General features: G+C 38.1%; 1 protein-coding gene across 1 annotated transcript in view; it reads left to right on the forward strand.

The window, feature by feature from the left end:
• CMTM4 (CKLF like MARVEL transmembrane domain containing 4) overlaps positions 1-11649 on the forward strand; it is a 36244-nt gene extending 24595 nt beyond the window's left edge. The window contains exons 5-6 of the mRNA XM_044659435.1: positions 8984-9082; positions 11485-11649. Of these exons, the coding sequence (XP_044515370.1) occupies positions 8984-9082; positions 11485-11649 (264 nt within the window). The remainder of the gene's footprint in view (positions 1-8983; positions 9083-11484) is intronic.
• The last annotated feature ends 4862 nt before the right edge of the window (positions 11650-16511 follow it).

Below are 16511 nucleotides of genomic sequence, written 5' to 3' on the forward strand. Positions count from 1 at the left end.
GGGGCAGCTGGGTAGCTCAGTGGAGTGAGAGTCAGGCCTAGAGACAGGAGGTCCTGGGTTCAAATCTGGCCTCAGACACTTCCCAGCTGTGTGACCCTGGGCAAGTCACTTGACCCCCATTGCCCACCCTTACCACTCTTCCACCTAGGAGCCAATACACAGAAATTAAGGGTTAAAAAAAGAAAAGAAAAGAAAATGCCAAGTAGGTCCTGAAAAATTGAATACAACTGAAATGACCGAACAACTACTGATCTATTGTATGCTCTGCTGGTTCCTTTCTCACCCTGTTCTCACCCTTCCTGTATTCTTGGGTTGTCTCTTTTTCTTTGAATTGCAATTCAAATGAGGGTGAATATAAACCTTGTTGTTCTCCACAAAAAGGTATAGTTCCTTAGTAAAATTTGCTTAATTTTTTTAAACCCTTGCCTTTGTCTTTGTCCACTTATGCTTTAGTTCTTAGAAAAGACTGAGCTATGTCTCTGGGCTAAACCTTGGATGATGAACAAGATGTGAATTGAACAGATCAGGAAACAAAAGTTACTTGGTTGCTTTGGGCTGCATTTGGAACCAGAGGTCTTGACTTCAACACTAGCTCTGTCAACCTTGGGTAACTTTATCTTTAGACCTTGGTTTCCTTATAATATGAGGACATTTGAGTAGATTTCTAAGGCCTTTCCACCATTCATGTCTGTCTTGTAAGTGTTCACCCTAAGAGAAAATTCCCAGAACTAGACCCATTTCTCCTCATGGTCTGATAATAGCAGAAATCATTGACTATCGATTGCCTTTGTTCTCTTCTCAATATATTTCATAGCCTGACTGTTATCCTTTCTTTTTTATCATTTCCTCTCCTTCATCCTGAGCAAACTATTCATCACTTCCCCTCAGTTGCTCTGAAAATGTTTGCCATGCGATTGTCCTGTATGCACGGGGCACTGAGATTGAATTTACATAATCCTTGAAATAATGTTCCCTTTAACTTTTTTTTAACTTTTTTTTATTTTAAACCCTTAACTTCTGTGTATTGACTTATAGGTGGAAGAGTGGTAAGGGTAGGTAATGGGGGTCAAGTGACTTGCCCAGGGTCACACAGCTGGGAAGTGTCTGAGGCCGGATTTGAACCCAGGACCTTCCGTCTCTAGGCCTGACTCTCAATCCACTGAGCTACCCAGCTGCCCCCCTCCCTTTAACTTTTTAAAGTTATAAATAGATGTTTAGATCAAGTAAACAGCAGATCTATGAAGACTAAGCACCCATTAATAGTTTGGATGCTATGGTCAATTAAAATTTAGAACAGAGTTAATCCAACATGGTTAATGATAATTGGTATTGTGTTTATGGTAACAAATCATAAATGGTAGGCATACCAACAGGTCAAAGTTCTGTATTTTCTCATTGTGGGCACTCACTCCACAAGTTCGGATAGAATCCTTCTTTAACATGGGAGATGGTCTTATGGATGGAGGTCTTATTCCTTCAACTTAAAACTCATCTTTTTTAAATTAAAAAAATTTTTAATATATTTTTATTTTGAATATTTTCCCATAGTTGCATGTTTCATGTTCTTTCCCTCTCCCCAAACCCCTCTGATCCCCCTTAGCCGATGCACAATTCCACTGGGTTTTACATGTATCTTTGATTAAGTCCTAATTCCATATTATTGATAGTTGGAATAGAGTTATCGTTTAGTGTCTTCATCCCCAATAATATTCTCATCAGCCCAGGTGTTCAAGCAGTTGTTTTTCCTCTCTGTTTATCCTCCCACATTTTTTCCTCTGATCAGCCTTGCTCTTGATTCTTGCATTGCTGCTAGTAGAGAAGTCCTTTATGTTAAACCAGTGATTCCCAAAGTGGGCGCTACCACCCCCTGGTGGATGCTGCAGCGATCCGGGGAGGTGGTGATGGCCACAGGTGCATTTATCTTTCTTATTAATTGCTATTAAAATTTTTAAAAAATTAATTTCCAGGGGGCAAGTAATATTTTTTCTGGAAAGGGAGCGGTAGGCCAAAAAAGTTTGGGAACCACTGTGTTAAACTGATCTTTGAATGGCATAAACCCCTTTTTTGATCTGATAGAAAGCTATGGACCCTTTCTCTGAATAGTATTTTTAAATGCATGAAGATAAAATATATGGAATTGCAAAGGAAACTAATTAAATTTAATTGCTTATTTTAATATTTAAAAAAATTTCACAAACCTTAGGTCAAGAACTTATGCTATAGTAAATTCCTTTAAATCTCTCTGACTTATCTTACTTTTACATAATGAGATCAAACCTTTTTGAGATCAGCTTAAGGAGATGGAATAGACATATTGCTTGGATCTCATTCTGAAGATCCCTAGTCTCATAGGAAGAATCATAGTGTCATAATCTCACTTAGTTAGACCTAAATGTCTCATAACCTAGTTGGAACCAATTAGGTCCAGACATCTAGACTTCCCCATATTTCTGACAGTGTGCCCATGATCAGAGTATTCTAGGAGTTGCAGACTGGAAATCTAGGTCAGCCTGGTCTTCATTGTTTAGAACTGGAACAAGTTGGGGGTGGGTGGGATGGTGGAGTGTCTGGATTTGGCAACTGTTGTGAAGGATGATAGATTTTTAGATCCAGGTTAGGACAATCCTTTACTTTCTGACTTTTGAATTGTTCCCTTTTATGATTAAAGGTTGAGTGGAGACACCTCAGATCTTAAACCAAGCTGGAGCCTACCAGAAGATAAGGAACCAGAATATTTCACTGTCATTGGGGAAAGGAATAGGCGGAAGAATTTGTTGCTTCCATGCAGGAAAAAAAAAGATACTAAGAGGACATTATTTCCTCCTCCCCTTCCCCCATCAAGATTGACCTTATTTAGAGGAGTAGCTGGATTGGTAGGATTTAAGAACCAGCCATCTGCCCTCAAATGACTCTTTCACACTGCCAGAACTGTTGCTAATTAGAGATTCATTCAGGTTAATAAAAACTCCAAAAGATGGAGAGAAGCCAAACTGTCATTTACCACCACAACTTGGTGAGAATTAGCTTGGTCTGTCTGACTATTAACTAGATAGACAGATTGAGAAAATAAGAGTTTTGGTGGAGTGAGATAGAGAAGAAAGGACAGATTTCAGTGGGACACTCCAGTGGAGAGTTTTAGATATTCAAACAACATTGGAGAGTCCTGGTCCAAGACAAAAGGGCAACAACAGGGAGAAGGGGCTATGGAAGTGAGAGGATGTCCTCAGGACAAGCAGTCTGTTTTGACATCTTGTCTCCAGTGGGCCTTCTACTGTCTTTGGTTTGTAGAAAAGAGCTCTTTACCTCCTCCCCAAAGGTTACGTTTATTGAACATTTATCAAGTTCCCACATCCCCATTCTCATTGCCAGGAGTGGTAGAGCAGGAAGGTAGGGGGGAAAAGAGAGAGCCAGGTTCCCAGTTTCTTGAGTTTATCACCTTAGTTCATTCTGGGAGAGCAGCCATGTACTCTCCATTTGCACTGGCTACTTATTGATTGAACATTTCATGTTTATGCAGCAAACAGATATTGGTGGAGGGAGTCTCCATGAAATCACACATTCTTGAACTAAATTATAGTTTAAGTATTTGTCATACCTGAGATTGTTTAGGTGTCTCATCATATGTGACTAAACCTGTGTCATTTGGCTTGGTCTGCCCTCGTACTGGTAGAAATTGCTATTGTGGGAAGCTCAGTACTCTTCCCTTTCCATGATTTTTTTTTCTTAAAGCCAGATCAAGTGGGGGAATGGCCAATAACTAAACTAAACTAGAAGACCTTTCTGATCTCCAGCAAGGTAAAGATTTATTGAGGGCCGTTAACTAAATGATCTGCCACAAGCTATTAATTCCTAAGAAATCAATTTTGGCATTTGGTGATTTTTTGTTTCTCTGAGCAACAGTGGAACCAAGTGGAATGGAATAATAGGCACTAAGTACTTTATGTGATAAACTGTCTCTTATCTTAGCCCTTTAGGAAGTATGCCTACTTCTACACTGTGTCCTTGTTTTTTGTTTGTTTTTTACACCTAGTACTACAGTTTGGCAGAAGTAATCTTTTAAAAAACTTTTTTTTAACTAACTAAAAAAAAAACCTTGTGTTTACTTTCTTTTAAAAAATTATTAAAAAAAATTTTTTTGAATTCCAAATTCTCTCCTTCTCTCTAGTCCTTCCCCCACCAATTGAGAAGGCAACAAGCATTATGATAACCATTATTTACATTTGAAGTTAAGCAAAACATGTTTCTATAGGATTGGCAGAATTAGCCTTAAGTACAGAAGAAGATAATATTGAAGGAATGTTGAATGAAGAAATGCTTGTGTGCCACAGCTGTTGTAATGCTTAATATTTTTCCTTTTATCAACCTGGATTAGTGTTCCTCATGTTTCTTAGATGTACCATTAAAACTAAGAGAATTTATTTATTGATAGAAGGCGAGTTCATGGCTTGCACAAAATCACACAGCTAAGGGGCAGCTGGATAGCTCAGTGAATTGAGAGCCAGGCCTAGAGTCGGGAGGTCCTAGGTTCAAATCCAGCCTCAGACACTTCTCAGCTGTGTGTGATCCTGGGCAAGTCACTTGACCCCCATTGCCCACCCTTACCACTCTTCCACCTAGGAGCCAATACACAGAAGTTAAGGGTTTAAAAAAACAAACAAATAAATAAATAAATAAGATCACACAGCTAGGAAGTGTCTGAGGCCAGATTTGAACCCAGGACCTCCTGTCTCCAGGCCTGGCATTTTTTTTTTTTATCTACAAGGTAAAAAAAATGGAGATAGAGGGGTGAAAATATTTATTTCAAAGTAAAATTATATATATACATATATATATTTTGGCATTGATTGTTGCTCCCAAACCATCTAGTGTTAAACATTATTTGTAGAACATCCCTCTTCAAGTAGGAAAAGTTACAATGGCTGCTATTTGCTTGTGGGTTCAAGTCCCAACGCCACTCATGTTTGAAACCCTTCAGTTCAACATCAAATGTTTATTAACAATGCTCATTATCTATCACCTCTTTCCACTCCTTTATTATGGGTATGGAATACCAAATATAACATCAGATTTTTAAAATGTATTAATTAGTTTTGCTGAATTTTTTTGACTGCCTGGGAGAAAAGATACACTGGGAAATGTAAGTGTTGTAAAAGAGAAGTCATTAAAAAACTTAAAAGTGCTTAAGGAATATGGCAAATACAAGGAAGGACGTGACAAGAGCACATCAGAGCCAGGCATGAAATCATGCAAAGTTCAAGAATAGAAGATGACTTATCTTTGGAGAAAGCTAGATTAAGGAAGTTTTTATGGAAAAGGTGGCATCTGAGTTGGGACTTGGAGGAAGGCAAAGGCTTCAGTAGATAAAGATAAGTGAAGTTCCAGTCTTGGGAGATAGGAGCCACCCAAGATAGAGACAGGGGAGCATAGACTGTGGTGGGGAGGAATAAGCACAGTATAGTTGGACTGCTATGTAGAGTATGCAAAGGGAAGAGAGTGTGAAATGTTTATTCAGGTTTATGAAGGGCTTTGAATGTCAGGGTTAGGACTTGCTTGAATTCATAAGGTTCTGGAAAGCTACTGAAGGTTTCCCTGATGTGGCCTTATTTTGTCTTTGCACTTTCTCCAACTTTCCCCCAAATCAAACCTTTTATTCCAGTTAGGCAAGTCTCCTTCTTTATACTAGATCCCAGATCTCTAACTTTGCTGCTGCTGCTCTCCCTGCTGCTTCCTTGTCATCTATTTGAGCCAAGTTAGCAAAATACATATTATCAGCTTAAACTTTTAAAAATAACAGCAGTTCACATTTATGTAGTTACAGGTCCCTTTGCTTAGATAGGCTTACAAGGTAACTAGCATAAATCTTGCCGCTATTTTACAGATAGGCAAACCTGATTCTCCATGGTTTCATAGCTAAGCTACTAAGTGTTTGGCCACAAATCTTGGCTAAAAATCTTTCACCCACGTGGTGTTGGAATTCCAGTGAGCAGACAAAGTAGTTAGCCCAGCCCAAGGGCCAATTTTGTATATCTGGGCTAAGAATGGTGTTTATGTTTTTAAATACAATAAAACTTTATTTAAAAATGTAAAAACATTCTTAGTTCATAGCAGGTAACAAAAAAGGCAGCACTGCATATTGCTGACTCTGTGTTTCCAGGGGGCTCTATTGAACTTCATTCAGTTTTGGAACAGCCAGGTTGCTTAGTGGATGAAGTGCCATGCTGGGAATGGGAAGGACCTGGCCTCAGACACATCATAGCCATGTGACCCTGGGCAAGTCACTGAACCCCCATTGCCTAGTTCTTACCCTTCTGTCTTAGAGTTGTTACTGAGACAGAAAGTAAGGGGTTTAAAAAAAATCAATGTCTCTAGGACCTAGCTTAGTACTTAGTATGTAGTAGGGTCCCAGTAAATGATTGACAATTTATTTCACTTATATGATTCTCCTTTAAGTACCTTATTCATTCATGGTAGTATTAGATTCTTATTTCTTCACTGGCTCTGTGCTTATATAGTGTTGGACACCTAGACATTTATTAAATATTGTTGGTTTGATGATCTTTGGTGCTTGAAGTATCCTGCTTTGCTGTGGTTTATATTTCTGTGCTGCTTTCTTCTAGGAATAGTCTAATCGTTATTTCTCAAGTTACTAAGTATTATGTTTTATGTTGCATTGAACATTTAATTAAATTGTTAAGTATTTAAGGTATCTAGCTCTGTGGAAGTGCTGGAGTTACAGAGACAAAAGTGTAAGAGGCTCCTTGCCTTCATGGAACTTATATTCTTTTGGAAGGTGAGGCAGAGAACAGCATGAATCCAGATTAGTCAACAGGTTATATATAAAGTTGATGCAAAATAGTCTTAGGGTGGGTTCTTACAGCAGAGAGGATTAGTATGGGCCTTGTGTTGGAATTATCACTAGAGTTGAGCTCTGAAGGAAGTTTGGGATTCTCAGAAATGGAGGTGAGGATAGATGCTACAAAGGCTTGGGCATGGGAAATGGATTGTCTTGTGTGAGGAACGGTATGTAGAGTGAGGGAAGAAGAGTAATGTGCAATCAGTGGTTGTCCCAAGCCAGCTTGTCTAAGAGTCTGAATATATCCTGAAGCTTCTTGAGCAAGGAGGCGTCAGGCTGATCCCTCTGCCCCCATGCTTTAGGAATCACTTTGGCAGTTATGGGTGTGTGGACTGTAGATGGGAAAGGCTGGAGACAGTGCAACAAGTGCATAGGAAGATGTTGGGAGAACAAGGGTCTGACTCAGGGCCCCACACTCTGCATGAGAAGATGGATAGAGAAATGTTACAGAGGTAGAATTGGCAAGACCAGGACAATCAGTTGGCTGTTTGGGGATACCAGTAGATTCCTCTCTTCTCCCTCCTTTTCAGTATTCTAGTTTAAGAGAAACCTTGTCAGTCTTTAACTCTCAAGTCAGAAACAATGTCCTGCACGATTCTTTTTTCTCTCTTACCAAAGGTCTAATCACTTTCTTAGAGAAACTGGGTAAACAGTTCTGGGTAGTGCCTTGTTCTCTCTTTTGTTAAAATTAAGGCTGTGACCTTTGATTGGATTGGTCTGCTTAGAGCAGCACCTGATTCTTAGGTCTTAACTAGGAGAGGCTAATAATTTGCCCAAGAGAAGGAAGAAGGCTTTGAAGTTTCAGTTAATGGAAACCTCTCTTGCGTTTATCTTTGGCCATCTAGAAAAGGGACTCCATTAAGGAAGAGTGGCCCGTAGCTTTAAGAATATAAATCTTTAAGTGTGTGCTGAAAGTTTGATTGTTTGATCTGAACTTGAACCTTTGCTCTTTTCATGACTGTGGAATGTCTGTTGTCTGGGATGCTATAAACTGTAACTCCAAAGAGTTAGAGAGATTTCCAAAGGCATAAGGGAATTCTGTCAGTTAGGACTTTTTAATCTTTCTAAGTAGGGAAATGCTTAAATTATAAAAACATAAACTAATAAAAATAATTGTGGTGGGCTTGCACCAAAAAAGCAGAGTCTTGAACATATAATTTTTTAAAAATCAAAAGTTATGATTTTATTTTGAATATTAATTCACCAGAAAAAAGAGTTCTTTTATGTCATGAAATATGCACTTGAAAATGGCAAACTAAAGATTAGAGGGAAGATCAAGGACTTGGAGATAGAAATCATGCTTCAAATTAATTTTGTGACCATGGACAAGTAACTTTACCTATGAGTTTCTTCATCTATAAAGAAGGAATGATCCCTGTAATGCCTGCCATGAAGGGTTGTTGTAAAGACCAGATGAGATAATATCTGTCAAGGCTGCTACAGAGGGATTCTTATTTATTATGGTTTCTAAGTGGGACTCAAAGTGAGGGAGTCATTAGGTATCCTGGGTACTAGACATAGAATATAGTATTTGTCAATATAAGGTTTGAAAGGCCTTACATGAAATGAAAGCATTGCCAAGTTAGATAGGTTTGTTTATAATTTATATTAAAACCAAGTTACCTTTAATTTTGGGGAATGAGTATCAGGGCAGGGCTCTAAGCTTTTGCAGGTACGCCACCTTTGTGCCTTGAAATTCTAGGCTTATGTTGAGAATGTGGGCACTGGGCTATCTATAAACAGTGCTGTAGCTTCATCCAGGCCACTCTGATTGGGTAAAGTGTTTGAGATTTATAATAGAACATTATTAAGAACATCTAGTTGGTGTGCTATTGATGGGTTAGCTGTCAGTTGCTCTTCTGCAAGAGAAATCACTTGAAATTTCTAATATCACTAATATCAGTGAAATGTATTTACACTATGCTGTGGTGATCTTACCCAGCTAACTTTAGTGGTATTCTCAGCTTGTATGTCTCTGACTTACCTTGTGCTGATCCACAAAGTAAAGTATGAAATATGTAACCATCCAGAAAATGAGATACTGTGGCTCTTATTTTGTACATTCTCTATTTACTTTAAGAGAAATGGATGATCCTTTATAAGTAATTCTATCACTTTTCTACCTTTTAGGATTTGGTCAACACTGGACTCAGCACCTTCTTCTTCTTTATTGCCTCTATAGTACTTGCTGCTTTGAACCATAAAGCTGGAGCAGAAATTGCTGCTGTGGTAAGAGAAAAAAGTTGTTAAAGATGGAGTGACATCCTGGTTTGCACTCTGGGTGTTTGGTTCTAATTTAACTTTAACTGATTTTTAAAAAATGATCATATCTTTTGAACTGTAGCAATCCCAGTTGGTATTAAAGAACAACTCCCACCAGCATTTATTAGACAGCTCAGAGACCTGGGTCAGGAATTAGGAGACATAAATAAGATAATGGTTCTTGCCCTTAGGACATTTATAGTCCAGTTAAGACACATGCATGGAAAGCTTTACTGCACAATATTGCATGAGAGATATAAAACAAAGTGCTAGGTGAGATTTCAGGGGGGTGTTCCTTGTTAATTAACTGAGGAATAGAGGGGGAGGTGTTTATTGAGGAGGTCATTTTTGAGTTGGGCTTTTTAAAATGGATAAGAATTCAACAAGTATAGAGGAGAGCAGAGTTTTGAAATAGTGAATTAATTCTTCCTTGACCTTTTCTGATGAGTTTTGGGTTCTGGTAAGCTTCAGAAGGAAAGATTTTAGAGGCATGTAAATGTTACAAGAAGCACAAGTTTATGACTAAAAAGCAACTACCTGGAATCCTGAGCTATATCTGTGATGGCACCCCTCCCTTGAAAAGAGATTTCAGTTATGAGAGAGCACACTCAATCCCCCTAATTCCAGAATTTGTGTGTTTAGATGGAAAGAGAGATAGAAAGACATATATACTTATTTGCTTAACTGAAGTTGGAATAAAAGGATGTAGCATATATGTGTGTGAATGTGAAATACAGATGTGACAGATTTCACAAGAAATGAGGTATGTACTATATGTACACACTTATACTCACATTAATATGGATGTGTATAGAACATTTATCATGTTCATTTCAGCTCCAGTTAAGCAAATGAGTAACTAAGGGCTTGATTTTTATCTTAATGAGTCCATGCAGATCCTTGTCTCAAGGGCTGGAGTTTGCTCCCCTTCCTTCCAAAGTATTGTTATTCAAGCAGAAGAGGAGAAATACGAGGGCTTGATCAGAAACATTAGGGAAAAGTCCAAAAATTTAACATGAATTGGTAGGAGTTGGGTACCTTAAGGGCTTAGCTATGTCTTAAGGAAATCTTGGAGTGAACTGGGTAATAATAGTTCGCCTGCATGAAATGTTTTCTTCACAACTACCTGTAGTGTAGATATCACCATCTTCATTTGTAAATGAAGAACCTGAGGTTGAGAGATGTTAATGACTTTCCCAAGGTTTCATAAATAGTGAATAATAGAGCTGGGTCACCAACCAAGGGCTTCTGATTTAGAATCCCAGAGCTTTTCCTCTCTACCATGTAGGATGGGTTTTGTCCATCTTCTACATATTATGGAAATAGCAGAAAAACAGAGAAGGCACAGGTTAGTAATTAAAAGCTTAATTCCATCACATCATGTTTGTTGCATATTGTAGTTGTGATTTTTGGCCCATCAAGTTCATAATAGAATTTTGGAGCCACAGAATATTAAAGCTAGAAGGGCTCTTAAAACATAAAATGTCAGCCCTTGAAGAGATCTCAGAATTTTAGAAAAGAAGTGGAAGGAATCTTGGAAATCCTTTGTTTAGACCAACTTAGTCATTTTAAAGATAAGGAAATTGGGAGCCAAAGAGTAGTAACTTGTCCAAAACTCTTGGAGCTATCAAGTGGCAGAATCAGGGTGAGAACTACAGCTGCCTGACCCTCAGTCTTTTTTGATATACCACAATGCCAGAGAGCTGAATTAATAATACCAAATAAATGTTATCCTTTTCTTTGAAAGATGCTATAGAAAGAAATTCTTTTGTGGCATTTGATCTGATAGAAATAAGGTATCTTATGGACTCTTAAGAATGTGGTCTAATGAATTTAGAGCCATTCTTGGAGCCACAAAAATCTGGGTTCAAGGACCACCTCTAGGACATATTAGCTTTATGACCTCTCAGTGCCTCAGGCACCTCTTGAAGACTTTAAGTTGTAGAACTATTTGCATTGGTAGATAGAGTTTCCCCACACCAATGAAATCATAGATCCGGACCAAAATAAAAAGTAGATCTCCAGTTCCTATATATCAAGGACCATTTTGTTTCTGTCTTTGTATCCTCCCTGCTTAACAGAATAAAAGCTCCCATTTAGTAAGCACTGTGCTAAGCACTGGGGATACAAAAAAAATGCCAAAGACAGCCCTTTCCCTTAGAGGAGTTCACGATCTAATCAAATCTGCAGCTTCCTTGTGCTCTGGGATTTCTCATGGCAGTAGTGTGATTGATAGCATGTAGACAGGTAACAGCATTCATTTTAAGCTGGATCAGTAGAAGAATCCACACAAAATTCATTTGTACAGTGCCGTGGGCTCCATGACAATTGACATGCTGTGGAGAACTAATGGGAGGTGTTTCTTTTAGGTTTTTGGCTTCTTGGCGACAGCAGTGTATGCTGCAAATACCTTCTTAGCTGTGCAGAAATGGAGAATGAACATCCGACAGCAGAGTACCAATGAATACATTCGTGCACGGACAGAATCACGAGAAGTGGATAGCCGTCCTGAGATACAGCGTTTGGACACATGAGAAGGAGCATCTGAGTAGGACGGTGGGCTGGGAGAGAAGTCACCAACAAAGAAAACTTCCTCCTCTCTCCTCCCTTTCCTGATTTCCCCCCAAGCTCCCAGCATCATTTTCCATCATTTCATCACATCAGACTTTCATTCAATTTAAAATTTTATCCTTCTTAAGAAAACAGTTGGCCTTGGCAGAGAGCGTTCTCAGCGCTCTGGTTAAGGAGCATCACTTAAACCATTGGATGTCTCAGCTGAAAACCCGCAGATCTCAACAGCTCTAAGATGGAAGTGCTCTGGAGTGGCCACAGTACGATGGTGGCTGTTTTTCAACTTTTAACCCTAATTCTGAGTGTAGGCTGCATATGGTTTCATTATAAATGAGGATTCTGTCAGATACCTTCATGACAAGGTGTCAGGAGTTTGAGGGCAGGTGAAAAATGCTCCATGTGATTACTTAGAAAATAAGTTAAGGTGTGAATGGCATCAGCTTAGGTCAGTTAGCAGCCTTCATGGGGTGACCACTGGGGGCAGAGAACTGTTGTAGTCCTGGTCACAGCCCATGCTATGTTTGACTGTCGTTAACCCCTTTGTTCTTGTCCTCCATTTTTGCTGCCTGTGAATAGCTGAGACAAATTATGAAGCAAATTATGGGATTGAAGATGTTGGTCGCATGGAAAGAAGTCAGCCAGAATCTGTTGGGTTTGCAGATGTGAAACCCTGGTAATATCATGGGGATAGAGAGCACCTCGCCGTTGGGACGGGGAGCTCTGTGTGGTGGGCATACATTTTATTTCTGACCATGGCAGAAAGTCACTGTACCATCTCCCATAAACAACTGTCTCGAATCTGAGCGGGGCTCATCATTCTCACCTTCCTACCTACCCAGAATGCTGTGAGGCTGAATTTGGAGATTTTTCACATGCATTCAGAATGCAGTTCTTAGCTAAACCGTATCACCACTTTGCCCCATTCTTCATAGGTAGGATGTTTGTGTATTCTTTGTACGTGTGTATATTACAATTTGTGTATATGTGCGTGTGTACACACACTTTCTACATCATAAGTGTCAGTGTCTGTACCACACCAGAGTCAGTCCTTCACCTGTGTGTGGGTTAGACCCCTTGTCTTTCAGGTTATAGGAGTAGATGATGGGCTTGGAATGAATGTCTACGTATGATGATCACCATTGATCACAAGTATTGTGCATCAAATCTGGTTGAAATAAAGTTTTCATTCATCCAGAAAGATTTGAGGGTATCCCAGTTAAGTTAATATTCAGATTTAAATGAGGATTTCTCTTACATACCATGCCTTTTCAACACTGCAGGGATCTATGATTTTGCATCTGCGTGGGTCCTATCTCTGTTGATTGCAAATTGCAACCTGTCCCTAAGCCTTAACCTAAGTTTTCATGAATTTCTGTGGCTGAAAAAAATCCATTTCTATGTGGTCTTCCTTCTGGTGATGAATGAGTCTTCCTCTGTTGCTTCGTTTGACTAATTCTCAGACAGCAGATGTACAGCCTGACTCTGAGCCTTCAGGCAGAATTCAGAAGATTTTGATTTGCTATAGAACCTGCCAAAGTGCGCTCTGCTCACTTGGAGAGCTCAGGTTCCCCTTCACATTACAAGGAGTCATTAGACTAGGACTTAGTAGGAATTTACTGTACGTAGATTGTCAACTTCCAAAGAACTAAGTATACAATAAAATAACCCAGTAAGACTATTAACCATAATACAGTCACACATTCATTCATCAAATATTTATTAATTTTAATGCACTGTGCTTTGCACTTGGGCAGTTAAAAAGATAAATAGAACAGTCTTTGCCCTAAAGGATATTCTTTCTTGGATCCAAAAGTCATTCTAATATAGGCCTTAGAGTTTTGGTTATGAACATAGGTAGGTTCCTATCATACAATATTTAGAAAGTTCTATTTAAGTTTTCTTCGTTGTTTGTATTCTGGAATTTATGGAGAATGAATATGAATCCTGAAGTTGATGTAATGTGTCAGATCTTTTTGAAGAGTATATCTGTGGAGTGGGGAAAAAGCATCATTTAATTTGCTTGATTGTCATAGTTTAGATTGATTTAAATGTTTACAAATCTCTTTCTAGCTTGACATTTGGTATTTGCTAAGAGAAAAAACATTTCCTGTTGGTCAGAGAATCTGAATTTTTCACTAAAATGTAGGGTCTCTATTGCATTCATTTACTGAAAGATTTAGTGTAGGGGTCCAGCTCTGTGTGTTAGGTGTGGAGGTACATGCACACCTGTGTACCTGCATGATTTAAATGCATTTCCTTCATTGCATATTTTACTTAGTAGGATTTTATTGTGTGAAATTGATAAAATTACCCATTTGGGGCACATGAAATACCAAGTCTAACTTTCCTATATTTGAAAGTATGTCACTTTAATGTTAAGTTTCAGAGCCTCATCTGATAATTAGCTTCAGCTTTGATGCTCCATTATTAAGTAGATATTTATGGTGCATAGATGCTTAGCTGGTCTGTGCAGTATCTCCAGATCATTGCATCTAACTGTGGGGGAGAATTGGGTTGGAGATTCCTCACCCAAAAGAACCCTTGGTATCTCCACTCTTATATGAGCCCAGCCCTGGAATACTAATGTTTGTTTGACAACATTTGATTTAACTTTGTTACAGTGACTTTAGGAAGAGTGTGATATCTGGAGCTAATCTTTTAGTTCCTCTGCAAACATACATAGAATGCAACTAGTGACTAGACTCTCATGTGCTTAAATGCTCTTTTGGGTTGTTGGTTTTTTGAATTTTTAAAACAGAACAGAACTGTGCCTCTTACCTATTATGTAACTTCAAGTTCACTTCAAAGAACCATTCCAACCTGTTGCTTTTCACTAATTACGGCTCATTTTCAAGTTTCTTCTACCAAGGTTATACTATGTTCTTAGTAGAAAGCTACCTTTGAAATCAAATATAGGGAGAATACCAGACAGGACAATGGCTAGAGTTTTCTCAAGTGAATTTGAATGTATACAGTTTGCCATTAGGAAAAGTAGGATGATTTTTAAGGATGGGAGAGAGTGGATTATGAAGCAAATTGCAAATACCTTACAAATATGAATCTAGTCCATGGAAAGTCTTGATCTTTTGATAGATCACAGAGTTAGAAATTATGAAGTATATAATTGTGTACCAGTGATAGAATTTTTGGAAGTATTTATTTTCTTACAGTTATTTTTAAATGCTTTTTTGCCATGAAAAGAACTACATGGGGTTTGTGTATATGTATTTTCTTGAAATTGACTAGTGAATAGGAAGAAAATAAAATACATTTTAAATACAGTATAATGTACAATCATAATTTAAAAATGGAGTATGGGGTCAGTAAAGGTGATCTAGTCTAGGGTGAGGAGAACGTACTGGCATTCCATCTATTGTAAATCTTGTAAACAGACAATGAAGGCCAGATATAAATTTGAAACTGAAAATGAATATTTTACTGGTTAAAATCCTTATCTGAATAAAACTTCATTTGAGTGACACCTTCTTAAACTTATTTTCCACAAATCCTGGATTAAAAATATTTTTGTCGTAATTTCAGGTGTTAATACTGGTCATGCTTTTCAATATCTCCTGAGGTGGCAGATTTGGCCTTAGGAGATAAATTCAATTTTAATAGTCTGCAGTTTCTTTATTAATAACTTTAGCCAGCTGCTATAAACTAATTAGTGTGCTGGCCTTCTGAATGTGGGACCTCACATAGCTTTAGAAGTGATAAATTGTGGATTGGGCATTAGAGATGTCATTCATAAAAATATTTTTATTTTCATAGGAAAATGGAAAAAAGATACTTTCCCCATTTCCCTTTACATGACTGATATATTCTAGTTCTTTTCCCATTTCCAAATTATACCATTTAAACATGCATAATTTTTTTCCTTTGGTCTTTCTTTAGCTTATTGTGGGATGAGAAGAATGTCCCTTCTTTTTCTGGTCTAGAGACCCCATAGTCTCACAAACATGTTGGACTGTTCTTGGATCCAAATAAAGACAGGAACACAAATACTTTTACCAGCTAAAGTTACTTGGGTATAATCCAAAATAAGTTAAATGAGATATTAAAAAAAAAAAACCAATAACAGAGGAATGTCTCTACAAGAACCATGTACAGATTGAGCTGTGGAATAAATTGCCATCCGTATTGGTTGATGGCATATATATACACCCAAAAGATCATGGATTTCAAACCCTATTTTTAGGAAGAAGTGAAGAAGAAAGTGGTTTTCATTCTTAAACACCCATTCCTCTATGGATTTGTTCAGTTTAGATATGCTTAACCTTAAAGCATTCTAGAAGAGGCAATATGACCTTTGCTAATGCCTCTCTTTCCTTGGCCACTTCTGTCATCTCTCTTCTTGGACATTTTTTCCTTCTCTTAACTGATGTCTTTTTGCTTCTCTGTGTTAAGATTCTGCATAAGATGCTTTGAGTATAACTTTGTTTGGTTCAGTTAGGAACTATTTCGTGGTCTCAAAGATTGAGGTTTCATTCCATCTTTTTGTGTGATTCAGACTTAGGTTGAACCACAGATGGTCTCTGTGGAGATGAAGCATGAAGTGTTTTGTCTGCACAAATATGTGAAGTCTCATTTGCAATGAATCAGCCGTAAAGCAAGGAAACTATTTAGTTCTTTTCTTTTCCCCCAAATTGCTTTTATGAGCCTTGAATAACCATCAAGTCTTGCATGACTAGAATTTCTGTATACTTTGGTAATGGTAGAATCTAAAATTATAGTTTTGTTGAAGAAGAGTCCTTAGATCTCCATTTCTTAAAGAGGATGGATCAAGGTTACTTGTATCCTATCTCCAGGGTATGCAGAGTTTCCA

The sequence above is a fragment of the Gracilinanus agilis genome, chromosome 2, assembly GCF_016433145.1.
Source record: "Gracilinanus agilis isolate LMUSP501 chromosome 2, AgileGrace, whole genome shotgun sequence".
Lineage (NCBI taxonomy): Eukaryota > Metazoa > Chordata > Mammalia > Didelphimorphia > Didelphidae > Gracilinanus > Gracilinanus agilis.